General features: G+C 32.9%; 3 protein-coding genes across 3 annotated transcripts in view; 1 reads left to right on the forward strand and 2 right to left on the reverse strand.

Moving 5' to 3' along the window:
• LOC144858790 (YEATS domain-containing protein 4-like) overlaps positions 1-20,457 on the reverse strand; it is a 163,466-nt gene that overhangs the window by 120,705 nt on the left and 22,304 nt on the right. The gene's annotated exons all lie outside the window — the stretch shown is intronic.
• On the reverse strand, positions 814-2,836 carry LOC144858781 (solute carrier family 25 member 35-like). Its single transcript, XM_078714895.1, has 3 exons — positions 2,261-2,836; positions 1,715-1,933; positions 814-1,362 (listed from the first exon to the last, which is right to left on the reverse strand). Exons 1-3 carry the CDS (start codon positions 2,633-2,635, stop codon positions 1,051-1,053), a joined length of 906 nt encoding a protein of 301 aa, XP_078571021.1. The 5' UTR covers positions 2,636-2,836; the 3' UTR covers positions 814-1,050.
• Positions 2,918-20,457, forward strand: part of LOC144858727 (uncharacterized) — a 28,786-nt gene continuing 11,246 nt past the window's right edge. The window contains exons 1-8 of the mRNA XM_078714825.1: positions 2,918-3,144; positions 8,006-8,130; positions 8,614-8,760; positions 9,470-9,809; positions 10,405-11,058; positions 11,433-11,591; positions 12,254-12,398; positions 13,032-13,198. Of these exons, the coding sequence (XP_078570951.1) occupies positions 3,129-3,144; positions 8,006-8,130; positions 8,614-8,760; positions 9,470-9,809; positions 10,405-11,058; positions 11,433-11,591; positions 12,254-12,398; positions 13,032-13,198 (1,753 nt within the window). The 5' untranslated portion in view covers positions 2,918-3,128. The remainder of the gene's footprint in view (positions 3,145-8,005; positions 8,131-8,613; positions 8,761-9,469; positions 9,810-10,404; positions 11,059-11,432; positions 11,592-12,253; positions 12,399-13,031; positions 13,199-20,457) is intronic.

Genomic DNA, 20,457 nt, shown 5'->3' on the forward strand with positions numbered 1-20,457 from the left:
AATAAACGGGAACAAATGAGTTCCGATCCTACATCGTCGTAATGCATGGAATCAATCAACAATGTGCTTCAGGGCTCCGAGAGACATTCGAACCCGTGACAACATTAACCATAGGAACCACACGCGTTAGCGCGCATTGTCGTGGACGCGTATCAACGTGCGCAGAAAAGTAAATATTGTGCGAAATTCAAACGTTATCAAAACAGGTCGTGTGAAATTCAATGCCAGCTGGACTATGAAAGAACAAGGTGAACTTACAAAAAAATTAATAGTCATTTATATGGAATATTTTATCGAAGTTCCAAGAGTTTTACTAAGCTGAGCTGGCAAAAAAAGGTCATATACATGGCTGCAGCCGCGTGCTCATTTGAGTTAGTGTTTACCGATCAACCGACCGACTGACATAGTGGGCTGTAGAGTCGCGTTTGCACGTCACGCGACTAAAAAGAAGATTTAGGCCTATTTTTTTATTGTTGAAACTGAACTACCTATGAACCAATTTCAATTCCAGGACGCACGTGCGAAGCGAATAGTTGCGATTTTCATCATGGTTTATCGCGTGTCTGATAATCTTTTAATTATCGTCATAGAAGCTCTGATTGGTTGCGCAATTCGCAAAAAGTAGAAACAATTCCAAGTACCAATTTCGCTGTTCAAGGGAAAAACTCAGGGAACTAGAATTCGCTGCAGAGAGATTTGGAATCCGCCTTGTGGAAAATCGGCTTTAGTCAACGCTTCAGTTCGCCTTGTGTACTATTTTGTTTTTGCTTTTACTGGTGAACCCCATCAATTACCATTACCCGGAATCAATACTTAAAGTTCAATGTTTTATATGTTTTACATATATTCATTATCGCCAATCAAGAATATACAACTTTTTATAGTTCTTTCGAGAAGTTTGATTTCGATAACATTGGTAAAACCAAAAAAATAACATTTAAACTGCATTTAATGCCGTAAGCTTAGAGATCTGTAATATGTCACATTTTTAATACTGTACTAATTCTACACTAAAGTATAGTTTATAATTTTATATTTATTTTATATATTTTAGTTTGATTTAAAATTCTTGTAAAAGGCTTTAGTCTGATCCCAGAAAACTAAGCTAAGGACGGTGTGTGGTGCTAATCTGAACCAAGAGGCCGACCAGCCCTTGTAAAATGCAAGGACGCCCTCGTTACGGAAAATCTTGTAGAAACAATCTAAAAATCCTCTGTAGTACATTCCACGGCCATTGGCATCAACACCTTGGTTGTACAGCCTTGTGCTGATGACGTCAAACGGTGTCATAAAGCAGACTACAACTACGCCACCAACCATACTAGCTGTAAAAGGAACCATTATACTATCATCTCGAAAAACCTGAAATGAAATATTGAAGTTTAATTTGTTATTACATATTAAAATTTCAGTCTAGTTCTTAGTGTATAGGTTTGTGTGTGTGTAAAAACCAACTTTACATAGGTGGTTTAAAATGGAAAATGAGTGAAAAAGTAAAGTAAATGTTATATGTTAAAAAGAGTGTTGCAAGTCTACACTATCAAACATTACAGTATGTGACAAAAAAAATATGATGTGCCCATATATGGACATGATGATGTCATATCACTACCATATTTAAGCATATCACTACCATATTTGCTTAATAAAAAATTTTCATGGTAGATCAAGGTAGACAGATACTTGAGCATAGAGTATGCCGAGTATAATTTACCTTTGATTGTTTGACATACTCTTTACTGGTGCTAAATGTAGACAGTTGGACGGCTGATCCTACCATCACTCTTGCCATTGCACCAGTTACTCCCCTCCACATACCAGATATACCTTCTGTCCGAATAATTCCAATAAATGCATCACGCAGTCCATGATGGGTATGTTGATGGCCAACAGCTATTGCAGTATTTGCTTGTGCTTGGAGGTGGGTTTTTACCTACAGATATTCAACAACTTTATTTAATATATTAATACTTGTCCATATTTTTATTTCTAAAAACTCAACTAGGCCTAGGCCTAGTGAGAGGTAAAAATACAAATTTTGACATGCCATTTTGCATGTTTTTTATTTACAATTATTAGTTTCAATATATGTTATGTTACTTATTACAATTGTTTAAATTAAACAATTGTAATAACATAACATAATTTTGTTATAACATTATCATTTAGTAACGTGACACTGAACAGTAATTAATATTAAATAAATCCTTGATATTTTCTTTTTAAAAATCTGCAATCTATTATCTATTACTGAACTTACTAAGTAAAATGGACTTCCAACCATTGCACCACAGCAACCAGACACAGCACCAGCAATCAAACTTCGGTGCCAAATTGGTTTTCCATCTTTATCTTTGGTGAGACCAATATCGGCCAGAGTTTGATATGTACCAAGTCGTACACCATTCATAAAAAGTTGGTACCATAGCGCCGAAATTAAGCCTTTTTGTAAAGCTAATAGCCCGTCGACTTTTCCTATAGTATAGAATGCATGAAAGACATTTCGGTAGTGGCGATGGTAGGTACCCTTGGCCTTCAGTTCCCCTTGCAACTGCATTCGTGTCTTCACGACCTCCAATGGATTGGAAAATAAACAAGCCCCACAACAAGCTACGCCGCCGAGTAAAAAATCCATATCATTTAATTATCGAAACGAATAGTTAATTGATATTTTTAAACACACCTTTTGTTAACCTACATCGATCTTCAATTGCAACTATTAGGTACCTAATTTCATATAAATAAACACTAAACTATTAAACAGGAAAAGTACTTGTGGATTGTACTGGGCGCAGCCATTTTTGTAGCGGCGCCCTCTGGTGTTCTAATATTCTTGCGAGTTGAATTGCGCCCTCATAAAATTTGATAAAATTACGCGTAAAAAAATAAACGTTGTTATACCCGGGTGAAAAAAACTACAGAATAGATGTTATAATTTGACTTCAATGACACTTCAACTTGCTTATTGTTTGATTTAAATTGATTATAAACAATCATATAGATATTTTAAAATTGATTTAAATGCCTAAACTGTTAAAAAAACTATGTTTTTGTCTTAACTTTCTTTTTTAAACGTGTGTACCCCGGTTAATGTTTGCAGTTGTGTTGCATTGTGGGGTATATTTATCATGGCGTCCGAAGATGGTAAGAGTTTGTTTCAGAAGTTTTCATTATAAATCTCTTAAATTACTATAATTTTGTTAGATATTTAGGCTAATATTATTTTTAATAATACATTAGATGTTAAGATATATTGTAGATATTTAATTAAATTATTACGTTGGTTATTGAGCTCGTACTTTTTAGGAAAATGTTAATGCAGCCTCGTTCCATCCTCGTTCGTTGTGTGAAAACATTTTTATTTTTTTCAGCAGAAAAATATTGTGTTTCAAAATACTTGCGCGCGAGAAAAGTAAACATGAATATTCTTTGTAATTCAAGTATAATCATTATTAGAGAAAATTAATAATTTTACTGTTTTTAATTAGGTACAGTACATACGAATTAAAACTGCGTACCAGCTACCAATCATTTTGTCAAAAATGCTAGAGTCGAGGACTAGCTAGAGGCTAGCCTCCCCACTTTTTTTAGCTTAGGCACTGTCACGCCAAATGAGGTACCGCTGCCAAATGAGGTACCGCACTTAATTTGGCGTCTAAGGCGCCAAATTAGGTACTATTGCAAAATGAAGTTCTATTGTCATTTTTTAAAATACAGTTTATATAAAACAATCATATTTAAGCCAGTATTAAACTACAATATGTATTATGTGTTGTTACGCCTGTTATTAGATCACCATTACATTAAATTAAATATAAAGCAGAAAATAGTTATCCTTTTTTGATTTTCGTCGAATAGATCGAAGCGGAAGTGCTTCGGTCATGGTCCGCAAATTATATGATACGCCGTGTGTGCCAAAATCTTTTTACTGCTTTTTAGTTGTGCTGCAGTGCAGATTGTCTGTGATCAAGCAGAATCTGAGGATTTACCTGTGCTTGGGGGTCTGTCTATCAAGGTACAACATTTCGACGAAGCCAATTTAATATTTTCATTTTTTTAAATATCTGTAGAATGCGTCGTCATTTATTCTGAAGCTAATACTGTAGGCCTATATACCGTAATCAGGCGGTATTAAGGCTAGTTCACGTACAGTAGAATTCACGTAGAATTATGTGGTGTTGTTGCTTGATTGTAAATTTCCCAGATTCTTCATTAGAAAAGAACTGATAAGTTAAGGTTAATTCTGGAACTGATATTAAGGAGTTTTTAGAACAGATATTAAGATGTCCTCTATAAACGGAGTCCTCACAAACTCATATAAGAGGTCCTCTTGTGAAATCAGGTTCCCGTCGAATTTATTTCAGCTAAGTAGCTAAATTATCATGGATTTTGTACCCACCATTCCATCGATAGCTTTTTTTCTCTCTTTTGTGTCGCAAACATATTATTTAACACATTTGTTAATTCCCAATGTCGTTACAATTCATCAGTAACATTTTTACATTTATCAATTCCGTATTTTACCTCCTATTTCATTAATGTTCATATTTTTCTATACACTTGACAATGATCATCATTATCATCTATATCTCGTTTTAAAATATTTTACACATAAAGAATTTGTGAGATTTTCATTTGTTTGTTTTCATTTTACAACCCGGATTATACAATGTAATTTATATACAAGATGAAACGAAATAAAATCAGATCAGTACCACCTGTAACTCGTATCACAGTGAATTCCTTTTCTGATAATCGTAGCAAATTAGAAATTATATTAGCATAATAGTATTTCTTAAAGCTAACCATTTTTCTATACTTGTTTCTTTATTGTTATATGTTTCACCGTGATTCAATGTTATATAGCATATTGCTTTTAAATATAAATAGTGAAGGCTGCAAATGTGTAAATATAGGCCTAATCTACTATTCCATCGATATAGCTAATTAAATTACTGTATGTCAATAAATAATATATTAACTTGATTACAGTAGCATCCCACTCTCATCACCCCACAAAGTATAACAGTGCATGCATGTTCCAAATTATGTACGACGTATAATTGATGGAACGAACAACCGAGATGAAAATAACGCATGCAATCTCCATTGCAAAATTAGGTTCCATTTAAGTATAAATTCTAATATTCCCGACCTCAAAATAATTAGTGTTATAACTAACTGTATTTAGCTTCCTAGAATTTCGTCCACCCCTCCAAACGTGTTTCCAACATCGTATCAAACAAGGTGACCGACTTCATTGCAAAATTAGGTTCCATTGCATTATTGCGAATTTAAGGTTGTTCCCCCGACTTCGAAGTAATACTTGCTTAGAATTTCGCTCAAACTTTTTTCCCACATTGTAATATGATCTGAACAAACGACTTTATTGCAAAATTACGTTCAATTGTTTGCGAATTCACGTTGTGTTCCCAACCTTAAAATAACTCATGTATTTAGCTTGCTTAGAATTTCGCTCACCACATTCCCGTCCAAACATTTTCTCACATCGATATGAACAAATGAGATGACGACTTCATTGCAAAATTAGGTTCAATTATTTGCGAATTCACGTGCTTTTTTCCAACCTCAAAATAAGTATCATGTATTTAGCTTGCTTAGAATTTCGCTCACCCCATATTTCATCCAAAGTTTTTTCCCACATCATATGAACAAGATGACACGACTTCATTGCACAATTATGATCCATTATTGCGAATTTATGTTCAAATGTTCCCGATATCAAGGTAAAAAGTACCAGCTGAATAAAATATCTCTAACATATTGCAAAATTAGTCTCTATTATTGGGAATGTTTCCGACATCAAAGATTGTTAAAACTTGATGAAAATGCCATTAGGATTGGTGAATTAATTAGTTAATTACCATTATTTATTTATTGTGATATGCATGTTCAACTGTTACCTTCTATTACGGTACGTGACATGAAAAGATTGATAACAAAAGAGAACAACGCAATATCTCAAAATTTGGTTTCATTATCTATTTATGTTCTAAATGTTTCCGACCTTATGAGTTATTGTTTTGATGAAACAATCTGATGAATTTCCCTTCGAAGTAGGGCCTACCTGTAGCCTGGCATCCCTTATTTATTTATTATAGGTCACACACACACACGTGTAACAAATGAGATGATGAAATTATAACAAATATCTAACTAACAATTTGCGACTTAAGTTCGCCATTATTCCGAATTTATGTTTTAATGTTTCAGACATCAAAGTAAATATAGTGTTATACTGTAGGTATAATAAGTGAAATAAATGTGATCATGTAACTCATATTCTTAAAGAACTTATAAATAAAAAACATAAATAACATTATACATTTTAAAAAAACGGAATTGATTAAAAATGAAACTAAAAGATTAGGAAACTGTATAGTTAAGCAATGTTAAACAAAAAAATATATACAATATAATCAATAGAATAACGGGATACATTCATATTCAACGAATAATCATTTTAATTTGAAAACATAAACATAGAAATTCATAAAAACGAACAAAATAGTAACGGGAATAATGTACCGACGAAAGGAACGTCAAATCAAAATATTACTAGGAAATAATGCAGAAATGGCGTCCCATAACTCAAACAATCAACGTTTTAGCGCTAAAGGCAAATTGTCCCAGACCATGTCCGCATAACATGCAGACGTGACTTCAGACACTTCCCTTTGGCGCTAAAACGAGTAGTCTTCTTTTCCAGCTGCTTAGAAAGGGGTCGGTAGGCTTCCCATCATGAATGTCGAGTTTTCTATATTTTTCGATGGCAGTACCTTTCGTTTTTTACACTAAAATCGTAAATTTTCGTCGTATGTTTCAGTTATAATGGTTTAATTTCATACAATGAATAAAGATTATTAGGTTAGAAATAGTTAAAAAAAGAAAAGTTAATAATTTTCAGTTTGTGTTTATTTGGAAATAAATAATATCAATATTTAATAACACGATTAGCTCGCCAGAAACGTGCTGCCAAATTAAGTGACCTAGCCTTGTGCGATACAGACCACGCGCACCTCATTTGGCAATGTCACTTCATTTGGCGTTACAGGCACGACTAGTCGTAGGCCTCTGTGTAGGTCTGTATAGCCTGCGAAATCAGCGGACCGTGGGTGACTGGGCTTAGTCAGTGTTTGAGACTTGGTTGTTGGCAAGCTGGGTCAAAATTGCCTAGTAGTAGTAGGGCCTAGACTGGTCAACTTTGTGAATAATAATAAATCATTATTAATTATTAATAATTTTCTATTCAAATTGATATTTTGTTAATTAAATAATATGTAGGCCTAGCCTAAAAAAATACAGCTAGGCCCTATGATATGCCTATCAAATAAATTGTGAATTTTTGATAATTATCAATTACTCAATATTCAATAGGCCTACTGTAAAACTAGGCCTATGCCAAATTTTAATATTAATATTTAAATAGGCTAGCTAGGCCTAGTTCTATGTTGAACAATTGTATGCATAAACAGTACTTTTGTTTTCTTTTTTGATATTGTACCTGTATAATAACTTTCATAAATTTTATTTTATATATTTTCAGTGTTTTTTCTGTAATTTTCAGAAGGTTGTTTTACTACAATTATGCACTTGTCAATTGAATAACCCATTTACAAACAAATTATTGACTCAGGGGTGCATCTAAAAAGCCTATGGTAGGTCTCATCAATGAAAAATGGTGTGTCAATGTCCGTCATTTTGCCACCTACAGTTAGTACCATATTAACAACATAGTGACAATGCGTAATAATGTGTGTGTAATAACTCATATGGTCACCTAAAAGTAAGCCTCTTTTTGGGCGCATTGGTTGCGTCATGGTATTCATAAGGTATGACGCATATCGGAAAAATGATGCAACACTCCCGGGGTTCGCATAGTGCCAGGTCATACAATTGACAAGTGCATTACTTTATCATATGGATATTTATATATATAATTATAATTTCACAATAAAAAGCTGATATGTCAATGTCTTTACAGATTTTGGAGCATTTATTGTGATAAAAGCAAAACAAGACTTTTTAAAGGGTCATAGATATGGACCATTTAAAGGTACCATCAACATTCTTGAAGAAAATAAGCTACCACCAGCAAACTCATGGAAGGTACAGTTTCTTTTATTTATTTAATATTCACCTTGGGTCTGTTTCTGCCGCATAATACTGAATAAAACATTTATTTCAAAACAGATTAAAAATATAATTTTTATGTCAACTGCATTTCTGCTCATTTTTTGGTCCTATATAATCATTTAAATCAGTGGGTGGTCGTTGACGGAAAATGCAATGGGTACTGGCGGTCAATTTAAAAGTTACTGCAGTGTAGTTGACACAAGATAACCGTTATTTTGCATTGTAGCTAAAAGTTGCACAGCAATAAAATAATAAATGTGTAAGTTGCAGGCTCATGACCGTGAGTTGATGGAACTCGATCCATCATAGCAATGCTAATAGTATGCTGGGATATTTAAAATAGAGCATGATTTTAAATATAGCCCTGCTCGGTGCTTCTGTTTTCCAGACCACCTTGGGCTATATTTTGCCTTTCAACCTAGTCAATAATTGTATTTGCTAATCTTATTTAAACAGTATCTGGTGGGAGAGGGACAGCAGTGGATGGTGATTGAGTCACAGGATTCCAGCCTTCCTCAATGGTTCCGATTCATTAAACCAGCTAAGACAGAGGCAGAGAAGACTATCACATTAGTTCAACAAGGAAAAAAGTTTTTTCTGGAGGTATTGGTGCACACTATAAAATGACATTTAACCTGTCACCTGTACACCAATTTTTTTTGGTTTTTACAAATAATGTAAAGATGTGGTAATAATCGTTGTGTACAACTTAAATTTGGTTGTGTTTTGCATCCCATTTTTAAGGGTGCAATGGTTGATGAGGCTATCAGCACTTTCAGCCTTGCCTGTTTAGTCGATATTTAGTGTGGTGGTTATTGGAAATAGTTTCATCATTTCGGAAAGATCAACCGTTCGTCTAATGCCTTGTATTGGATAAACACTTTTTTTGGCATGCGCTCAACCATGCTAATAGAAAATAATTGATTACACCCACTTGACCATGACGATAGCCACTTTTTATTGTTAACAGGCAGAATAAACATTGTAGAACGTAATATTATTTTTTTATTTATCTCTTTCTTTCTGTGCTCTGTATGTTCTGGGTTGACCAACTAGCATAGGTGTTTAGTACCTGTTTGGTCTTTCCTTGCCCCCTTTTATAATAGTTTTATCTTCTTTGTATTGTATATGGCAGAAAATTGAATAAATAAAAAAAAATAAATCTGTAGAAATTTGTATGTTATTTAATTTTGCTATATTAAAATGTGCTCGTCACAGCACGGATTGATTATACCTAAGAAATTGAATATAAATGCTAATACTGATCCACACTTTTCAAACTGCTTTTCAATAATGTATTGTGATATTGTAGATTACTGAAGATATGACAATTGGTGATGAATACGCTATGATGGGGTTGGTAAAAGAAGCTGGTGACGAAGAGGAACATGAACCACCAAAACGACGGAGAGGACGTCCAAGGAAGCAACCCCTGACAGATGAGCAGAAAGCTGCATTGACTCAAGTAGCTGTAAAAGATACGAAAGAGGTGGAGCAGCAGCACCAGCAAGATGTTTCTGATTTACCCGTGGAGTTCTTGAGCAGTAGAAGAAGCCGAAAGTGTGTTCTTTGTGGAAAATCATTTAATTCTTCCACGGTGTTCATGTCACACAGGCAAACTTGTGGAATCAAGTTAGATTTGGAAGACAGAGGTAAACATTTTTCAAATTATTTCTTTATTATTTAAAGCTCTGTCTACACTATCGAACTAGTTTAACAAAAAAGTGTGATGTGCCTAAATATGGTAGTGATATGCTCAAATATGGTAGTGATATGACATCAACATGTCCATATATGGGCACATCACATTTTTTTGTCACTTTTTTAGATATAATATTTGGTTAAATGTAATTAAAAATTTGTAATAGAAATCACTACAAAAACATGATTTCTCTTTGCCTAGACCGTTAAATATGTATTGTTCCCATAAAAAAATGTAATTATTTAAAGCCAAAAATAGTTAAATTGGCTGCTAATAAATGAATTGTTGGTTGAATTTACCCATTTATTTTGTCTTTTTTGAAGTGAAAACATTTTTCTTTTTTTCTACGGAAGTGATTAACTTTATTCAAACTACAAAATTGCCTATTCAAATCTAATTTGATTAATCTCCATTTTTTATGATTTTTTTGGTACAATGCATCTTTAATGGTCCATTGTGCCAAACATTAAAAAAATCTCTGAAGCTCATTCTCAACTATTATGCTTTGCTTTCGTTACTATTGTAATATTTTCAATTTTGAATAGAGGATGGTGAAGACGTAGAAAAGGAGACTAACATAGAAATACCTGATGCTAACATGGAAGAAGGCCTTCTCTCAGAAGCTGAAGCCAAAGATGATGACCTGGAAGAGGAGGAATTTGAAGAAGGAATGGAAGAAGAAGAACAGGATGATGGTTCAGCTGTAATGGAACCTGAACCAGCTCCATTAGTGAAACGACCAAGAGGGCGTCCTCGTAAAGACGGCCGTCCACCAATCCCCAGACCAAAGAAACGCAAACGAAGAAAAAGAAAGAAACGCAATTTGTCTGATGATGAAGACGAAGAGTATAACACAAATGTGTTAAAGATACCGAAAGATGAATGTATACCAACTTCTGCAGACCCTGAGAAATACCCTTTTACATGTGATTTATGTACCTTGACATTCCCGACAGAAACATGGATGACATATCATAGGGAATTGCATGCGAATCCTTCACTCACATACCTTATATGTGTTGTGTGTGATAAAGCTTTCCATTTTTTGACCGAGATCAACGCTCACCAAGAGGAATGTCATCCTGATCTTAGTAAACGGCAGCGGACAATGTCGGAGAAGTTCCGGTGTGATATCTGCAAAAAAGCATTCAGGTCGCCAATACATCTAGAGCGCCATCGGAGGAGAGCTGCTGAAGAAGGTATGTGACCTATTTTAACAATAAATATACTGCTAAGAGAAGTTTTTAACAATTTTATACACATTAACGTTGGATACACTTTATCATAGTATAAACTAAATCTCATTTTAGGCTTAAGGAGTTGAGTAGAAAAAGCCCTGAAATGAATGAAATACAAATAAAATGCCTTGAAAATTGAGAGGCCCTTTTGCTAAAAAATTCAGCCATACAGTACAGTAGGCTTGCTAAACATTTTTAGACATCTACCGCTCGATCAATGTAATTGTAAATGGACTTGTTTGTGGACGTGAAGTGTGAATGTATTTCATTTCAACCAGATTTTACGGTTGTACAGTTATAATATAGTGTTATTTTGTTTTTTCTTGTTTTATAAGATCCATTACCAAAAGGGCCAGTGCAAGTCAAGTGTAAGTTCTGTGAGAAGAGTTTTTCAATGGAGCTAGGCCTGGAAAACCACACAGTCCGACTACATCCAGAGAAAAAAAGGCACCAATGTACAGAAAATGACTGTTTAGACACATTTGATTCCAAAGGTAAATTATATTGTTTGGAGGTTTGCATGGCGAAATCAAATGTTGATATAAATTTTGCGGTACACCACATGTATTAGTTCTGAAAAGAACTGTTGAGTTTCTCGACATTGCGATCAATATGCTTTGATCGTCTCAGGAGTGAGGACAATCAAAGCATATTGGTACACATGGTGTACCGCAAAATTTATATCAACAAAGGTAAAATTATTTCACTAAAATTTACAGAAATAAATGAGCAAGTAGTATACATACAGTCAACTCTCCCAGTGCGAGAATGCCAGAATTTACTGAAAACCAGGCACATTATAATACTGTAATGTGTTTATACATTGGATTCTCCCAAAACTGAAATGCCCCTGTGCCCGCCTAAAAAACGTTTGGTTTTACGATTTATCGCAACATTCGGTTTTCTGGGTAATCAATTTTGGTAGATTCCACTGTATTAGCTATGTACTGTAAAGTTTGCAGTATGTATGTCCAAAAATGGAAGAAAGTTAACAACCAAAACATCAGCAACATCAACATTCCTATCTTTACTTTTTCTTTTTGAAAACTCATGGTGTAGTATACATATATACAGTATACAGTATATATCGTACTATATTGTATCACCATGCAAAACCTCAATAATAATAATAACATGTTTATATTTTATTTATAAGATGAACGTTCAGAGCATTTAGTTAGTGAACACCAGTCACATCCTAAGCAGATCTACAAATGTCCAGTGGAGAACTGCCAGAAGGCTTATACTACCATGGCTGCCCTCAACTACCATTATGAACTCCGACATACGGACAATAACAAGTAAGCTTTAGAATTTAGAATTTTAATTTTAAATCACATTACGATACCTATTTCCAATGAGCAGTTAAAACAAAACACACTATTTTTAAAATATTTCATGTGGTGTATAATTATAAAAATAATGAATGTTTATGAATTGAATTGGAAGAATATTTTGAAGGACTGTCTGTCCTATTGAAGAAGGCTGACCCACGACTGACCTAGGTCAGGTCAATCACTTAGTCATCGATCATTGTCTGGACGGGTTGGGGAGCAAGGACACACATCACAATGTTTCCGCATGCGCACAATAAGTTCACATTCATTTATCGTTATTCGTCGCAAATCCCAAGCTACCTCTTGAACAAGGCTGAGCCGAGTTGAATAGGACAGTAAGGCTTTCAGGGAATTATTTTATATTTGGTTTTTATCAAGGGTTATTGTTTTCATGAGTGTCCTGTCAAATTGTATAGTTCTGAGGGTCCCTATGATTTGGCTAGATGTATCCTTGTTTAAATAAATAAATAAATAAATTCAAATAAAAAAACATTATCTGTTCTTATATGTTATCTGTTTTAGTTTTAAAACATGACAGTATGCTTCATATCGGTTGGGTGACATCATTAAACGATTACATTTTTTATCTTTTTACAGACCGTTCAGTTGCGAGATCTGTGGTAAATCCTGGATTAAGATTGGTCGATTGCGTGAGCATTTAAAGACTCACACTTTGGAAAAGAATGAACTTTGCGACACATGTGGACGTGCGTTCAAGTCGCGGCCAGAATTGAAGGACCACAAAATGGACGAACATTCTGAAAGTAAGTGAAATGTTTTTTTTTATGAATATATTATTTTAAACAAAGCTATACAGTAAGTACCCTTTTCATGTAAAGTAAAATTAAGTAATTAATTAAAACCTATTTTTACATACTAATTTGTGTTCCATATTTTTAAAAAAAAAGTAAATAAATACAATCTTATTAATATTGATTGATCGATATGTGTTTGGTATTTATTTCATTTATCTACAAAAGTTTACTTTTGCCTATAGATAACCATAAGTTTGTATATATAACAGACATGTTAAAACAAATATGTATGTAGGTTTAATCTGTTTAAATGTCATGAGATTTTATCAAATCCACTAGATTTTGCAAATTGTACATTTTACATTATGACTTTCTTTTAGTTCAAATCAGTTGCTAGTATTTATTTTATATTACATCATACAGTATGTAACAAATCTTAACTTCATAATTCTGTTCTTTGTATTACCTGACAATTCTATAATTTGAAGAGAGTCCTCTATTCTTCATAATGGATCAAAACTTATGTTTGACTCTGAAACACATTGCCATCCTATAGTGAATTAGAAGCACTCAGCTGTGTTGTAACTGTAAAGATAAGCATGTTTCTAACTAGATTGAAAATTTACTTTGGTCTGCTTCAAATTTTTTTTAAACAGTTTTAAGAAACGGGTTTTAGTCATTTATTTTGACGTAGCAGCTTCTGTTGTTAGTTTCTCAAAGTGAAACTCTCATTTAGTGATCGTTTGTGCTTGGTTAATGTAATAACGCCGTCATTTATACTTTTACGCCAGTCATTGACCTTTAGTGAGGTCATATTGAGATTGTGTTGCTCCAGAGAAACCATTATTAAAAACGGTTTTTACAATGGAGACTGAAAACAATTTAGTTTTTTTTTAAACCATTCATTAGTCGGTCAGTAGTGCCATTTTGGTGAAGAGGACAACAATTTTTTCCACATAATTGGTTCCCCAATCAATCGCTCTTGCCGAATGGCTAGCATATTTTTCGTGCAGAGAAAAAACATTTTTGTTGCCAGTACAGATAGACCCATAGTAATACGTACCATCACAGTAGGCTATTAAGAAAGGTTGTTTGTTCTGTGACGAATACTTTAGTACATTTCTCAATGTTTTAATTTTTCCATCCTCAAGTCAATTTGTTTAATTTATTTTTAATATTCATTGGCCGCTTCAGTATTCTTTTTAAAATGTGCTTATGAAAAATTATGTTGTTCCTATTTTCTATAGAGTGTGTGCTTTACTACAATACAATGCTACTAATTGGAAGGTGAATCGAAAATCTAATCATTAAAAAAATTCTTAGTGCTGCAGCTGTATACTCTAGCTATTTGTCAGAAAATAAAAAAATGTCATTGCTGTTTATAAGTAATATATTTTAACCTTGTACCTTCTTTGACCACAAGATATACTGTACAATGGATGTACTAATGAGGTTTATGTCTCTGTAATTTAAAGATTAATATCTGTGAATGTGACAAACTAAGGTATGTTAATGTTAGTTATTGATTTCATTCATCTGCGGACTATGCATTATTTATCATAGTTTATTTCTTGAGATTCTAGAAAAAGATGTTTTCTACCTAATAGCATTGTACACTGTTAATGCTGTGGTGAGCGTAGAGGTCATTAAACGTACATTTTATTACAGTGAACTTTAGTTTAGATTTCTCCATTTTGTGGATTATAAAAGATACCTTTCAAGCTGTTTTATACGGTAACAAATGGATTTTATTACTGTTCTTAGTAGTTTAGAGATTTTACTGTTTGTGGATTATACAGATATCTTTGCTTTTACAAGAACATTTCAAAGCTGTGTGTTGAAAAATATATTTTATTACAATTTTTTAGTTTAGATATTTTTCTATTGTAGATGCTTTTGTCCCTTTAGATTTTATTTCAATATTTTATTGCAGATCTTTAGTTTATAGAATAATACAAACACCTTTTGGTGCTTTTGGTTTGACACTGTTATTCACATGAATGTAGGTCGGTATAAAATAATTTTTAGAATATATAGTTCTTTCTTCAGTTAGAGTTTTCTAATTGTAGATAGTACACCTAAATTTCCTTACATTTTAAAGTTGTTGCATATGAAGGTTAGTATTTTAAATTACACATCTATTTTACACACAGATTAGTTGCTATCTTAAAGATGATGTCAGTGTTTGAATATTTTTGTATTTAAATTGAATTGTTTTTTTTGGAAAAAAGTAAGTTTTATTTTTATCATCCATTATTATCAACTTGTGGCAGTGTATACCTTAAAATAATTGTCTTTTCTCAGTATTATTTCTGACTTATGTTCAGGCAGAGATACAGGGTACATTCACATGTACGGCGTAAGAATGGCGTGACTATGCATGTCGTAAGGTAATTCACACCAAGATGTTCACACGACATGCGCATTTGTTATTGAATGGTGTTAAACACAGTCCAAGTTTATCTTGCATTTTAAATGTAGCCCAGGTCAACACAATACCATTTTTATAATAATTTTCTCTTTAAAATTATTTTTAATAACCTTGAAAAGTATCCCAAGGGAAAATTTAATCTCAAAGGGAAAGTTGGCTAAACAATCTCAAAATGAAGCCAATATTTTTTATAATGAGGAAGTCATTCAAAGTATTGTTAAAATCATTTCAAGATTTTAAATCATAATATTTCATCATTATACATTGATTATTCTATAAGCCAAAATGATTGACATTATTTAATAACCTACAGGATTATATTTCACATACTGTTGCTCTTAAAATTCAAAATTATTGATTTAAACATCTTATTGCACACTTGACAAGGTCTGTCAATATGTATCATATGATCAAATTTCAAATACTATAGTAGCCTACCATCTTATTCAGTTTAGATTACAAAAATAAATGCATTAATGAAATAGAAATGTTTCAATGTAATTTTTACACATTCTATATATATTTAGTTTATATAGTTTATTGTTTCGGGAAGGCTTTATACACAGGGAAGCATATTTAGGATAACCCATGCTATCAGAGTTTTAATTACATTTTAAACCTTTATATTTTTCCCGTTTTGTTTATGTGTAACTCTCAAATAGCTAAATAAACTTGCTTTCAGAGTTTTAATTAGTGCAACATTTTAAACCTTTTTATTTTAAATTTTTATGTTTTTGTAACAGTAACTCTGATTTATAACTAAATCAAGTTTCTATCACAGTTTTAATTAGCGCTACATTTTAAATCTTTTTTTTACCTTTTCGTTTGTGTGTTAAATCTGATAAAGAACTAAAATAAAGTAAAATCAAATGTGAACATCATGGGAATTTATGACTTGCTAATAAATAGTCTCAAACATGCTCTAAGTAAAAAAAATTCCGTATGTGCATGTTTTATGTGCTTTTTTAGAAATTATTGTAAATGATGAATGTGACCTGAAGTTTATGTGCAATAAAGATGGTATTTTCAATTCAATATCAAATTCATAATGATTATTATAAAATTAAAATATAAATCTTATTAAATTATAAATTTTTGCATGTAGTTGATTAATTTTATTTTGATTAATGGTAATTTTTTTATCTGATCATATCAAATATTGAATAATTTATGAGTGAAATCCTAAACTAATCCCGACTGTTTCTTTGAATTTTGTAAGTTGTAATTGTAGTTTTACACTTAAAAACTCATTGTTGGGTATTAATAGTTTGGCTAGGTGGAAAGCTAACTACAACTAGACATGAAACTCGTCACTTTGACGAGTTAGTTATCCGCACGACAAACGCCACGTGCACGTCATACGTTAGAATTTTGCACCCAGAAAAAGATTATGGCATTATGACCTGATCTGAAGAATATGATATGTTGTTAGTGCTGAATTCTGTCAATTTTGTGTCATATAGTATATACAGTATAAACAGTATAATCTGTATACATATTACATACAGTGTAGAATAGGTGAAATTACGGGACCCGCCATTTATTCCATTTTTTAACATGGCGACGGTATCAAAATGAAACACTAAAATACCAATTTCGGAAGGATATTATCTCAGCAACAACATATTAACATGTAGAAGAAATTTGAATACGTAAAATATAGATGCGCGCTCTTTTAAATGTGATGAACTATGACGCAAAAGATGAAAATACAATTTTTTTTGTTCAACTGGCCATATGATGACGTCACAACGTCGGATTGGAAAAATTTTGATATGAATTCGTATTTACAATACAATAGCTTCCAGAAAACGTTTTAATCATGATTACCGCTTTTTATTCTGACGAGCTATAACAGATTGAAAGTTACTGTAAAGATGAAAATAAGTGACCCACGTTATTTACATTTTTAGACATGATGACGTCAAAAAAATTAAAATATTTTTAACCCATGCGAAAGGTAGTTGATTGACCTAAAAAATATCAAAATCTGGGTTAAAATGAAAAACGGATAAGCGAAGATGCGCTCTATTAAATGTGATGCTCTATGACAAAAGATACAAAAATCCTATATTTTATATTCGCATGGCCATACGATGACGTCACAATGTCCTGTTAGCAATATTGATGCATGATACGATATCTACAACTCATCATCTTCCAGAATACGTAATAAAAATAACTTTTACCGTTTAGTTTAGAAACTACGACTGTTTTAAAAAAGGTATAATTTTGACAAATTTTAAGGAATTTTTGAACTTTTTCATCAAAAACGTACGTAAATTATCCAATTCGACGTGCTGGTATGACGTTAATTTTAAGTCGAAATTGTTTAAAAGTTGGTAAAATTACTTGAAAAGGCTGGAAAAACATAAATCACGCAGAAAAAATTGTTTTTAACGCTACGTGCGCACCGCGCGCATAAAAATATGCGCGCGTGTGGGAATTTTTGACATGCTCAAAATGACATAAAACGCGTAGAAAGTTGATTAGAAATTGATTTTTCGCATTTTGAAATTTTAAACGCGCGTGCGCGCGTAACTTCGTGTAAAACATGCCATTTTTTTCTCACAGTCAGTTAGCGCAAGATATAACTTAAACTTTTTCTAAGTTTCAAATTAAAATGTTATATGGTTTTCGATCTATGTTAAATACGCGAAATTCATAAAAACGCGCGTAAGTCACGTTGCGCAACTATGACGTCATTCACAATAGCGGGTGCACAACTTCACGTGAACGCCCACATGTTGACAAAGTTATAAAATGTTATGTTTACACGTTTTTGAGTTACGCGTGACACAAAAATGACAGAAAGAAAGAAGAATACAGAAAAAAAAAACTAGATTTGAACTCGTCACTACGGACGAGTTAGGTTATCCGCAGCGCAAACGCCACGTGCACGTCATACGTTAGAATATTACGCGCAGAAAAACGATCATGCCATTGGAAAAATGTTAGTGCGCTCTCTATTTTGTGTCACGTCTAAGTATATACAGTACACTATATACTGTATACGTACTACATACAGTGCAGTATAGGTGAAAATAAGTGACCAAAGTTTTTGACGCTTTTGCACATGATGACGTCATAACAATTTTAAAAATTGTAAATCATGCGAAAAATAATTGATTGACCTAGACAATATAAAAAAATGGAGGGAAATGGAATATGGATAAGTGGAGATGCGCTCTATTTAATGTGATGAGCTATGACGAAAGATACAAAAATCCTATATTTTATATTCGAGTGGCCATACGATGACGTCATAATGTCCGTTTAGCCATATTGATTCATGATTCGATATTTACAACTCATCTACTTCCAGAATATGTAATTTTAAAAAAAGTTCACCAAGTAGTTTAAAATCTATGACTGTTTAAAAAAAGGCATAATTTTGACGAATTTTTGAATATTTTCATCAAAAACGCGCGCAAATTGTCCAATTCGACGTGCTCGTATGACGTTAAATTATGTCGGAATTGTTTAAAAGTTGGTAAAATTACTAGAAAAGGCTGAAAAAACAAAAATCACGCAAAAAAATCTGTTTTTAACGCTACGTGCGCACCGCGCGCGTATTTTTTTGCGCGCACGTGGGAATTTTTGACATGCTTAAAATGACATGAAACGCGTAGAAAGTTGATTAGAAATTGATTTTTCGCATTTTGAAATTTTAAACGCGCGTGCGCACGTAACTTTCTATAAAACATGCCATTTTTAATCCATAGAAAGTTTGCCCTTGACATGACTTAAATTTTCACCTAGTGTCAATACAAAATGACTTTTGGTTTTTAATCTATGATCAATCATTGAAATTCATAAAATCGCGCGTAAGTCACGTTGCGCAACTCTAAAATCATAAAACAAAGTGTCTTGCACATCTACAGTTAGAGGTCAATCTTCTGACAAAGTTATATAATCTTATGTTAGCAAGAATTAGAGATATGCTGCCAACAAAATTCTGGGAAAGAAAGAAGAATATAGAAAAAACTAGATTTGAACTCGTCACTACGGACGAGTTAGGTTATCCGCAGCGCAAAAGCCACGCGCACGACATAAGTTAGAATATTGCGCACAGAAAAACGATTATGCCATTGAAAAAGTGTTAGTGCGCCCTCTATTTTGCGTCACGTCTGAGTATATACGGTATACACTATATACTGTATACGTACTACATACAGTGCAGAATAGGTGAAAAGAAGTGACCAAAGTTATTGAGGCTTTTGAACATGATGACGTCATAACAATTTTAAAAATTGTAAATCATGCGAAAGATAATTGATTGACCTAGACAAAATAAAAAAATTGAGGGAAATGGAATACGGATAAGTAGAGATGCGCTCTATTAAATTTGAAGAGCTCTGACGAAAGAGAAAAAAATCCTATATTTTATATTCGGGTGGCCATACGATGACGTCACAATGTCCGGTTAGCCATATCAATGCATGATTCGAGAAATACAACTCATCTACTTCCAGAATATGTAATTTTAAAAAAGTTCACCACGTAGTTTAGAATTTATGACAGTTTAAAAAAAGGTCTAATTTTGACGAATTTTTAAAGTTTTTCATCAAAAACGCGCGCAAATTATCCAATTCTACGTGCTCGTGTGACGTGATTTTAAGTCGAAATTGATTGAAAATTGGTAAATTTACTAAAAAAGACTGAAAAAACAAAAATCAAGTAAAAAAAGGATGTTTTTGCGCTACGTGCGCACGCACGCGTAAACAAATTGCGCACGCGTGGGAATTTTTGAAATGCTCAAAATGACCTGAAATGCGTAGAAAGTTGATTAGAAATTGATTTTTCGCATTTTGAAATTTTAAACGCGCGTGCGCGC

The sequence above is a fragment of the Antedon bifida genome, chromosome 2, assembly GCF_963402885.1.
Source record: "Antedon bifida chromosome 2, ecAntBifi1.1, whole genome shotgun sequence".
NCBI lineage: Eukaryota > Metazoa > Echinodermata > Crinoidea > Comatulida > Antedonidae > Antedon > Antedon bifida.

Coding starts and splice junctions, on each gene's coding strand:
- LOC144858781 (XM_078714895.1), bottom strand. CDS start 2,635: ATGGATTTTTTACTCGGCGGCGTAGCTTGTTGTGGGGCTTGTTTATTT. Junction 1,934..2,260: donor TTGGAAGTCCATTTTACTTA/GTAAGTTCAGTA, acceptor GAATATCTGTAG/GTAAAAACCCACCTCCAAGC. Junction 1,363..1,714: donor AGTATGTCAAACAATCAAAG/GTAAATTATACT, acceptor ATTTCATTTCAG/GTTTTTCGAGATGATAGTAT.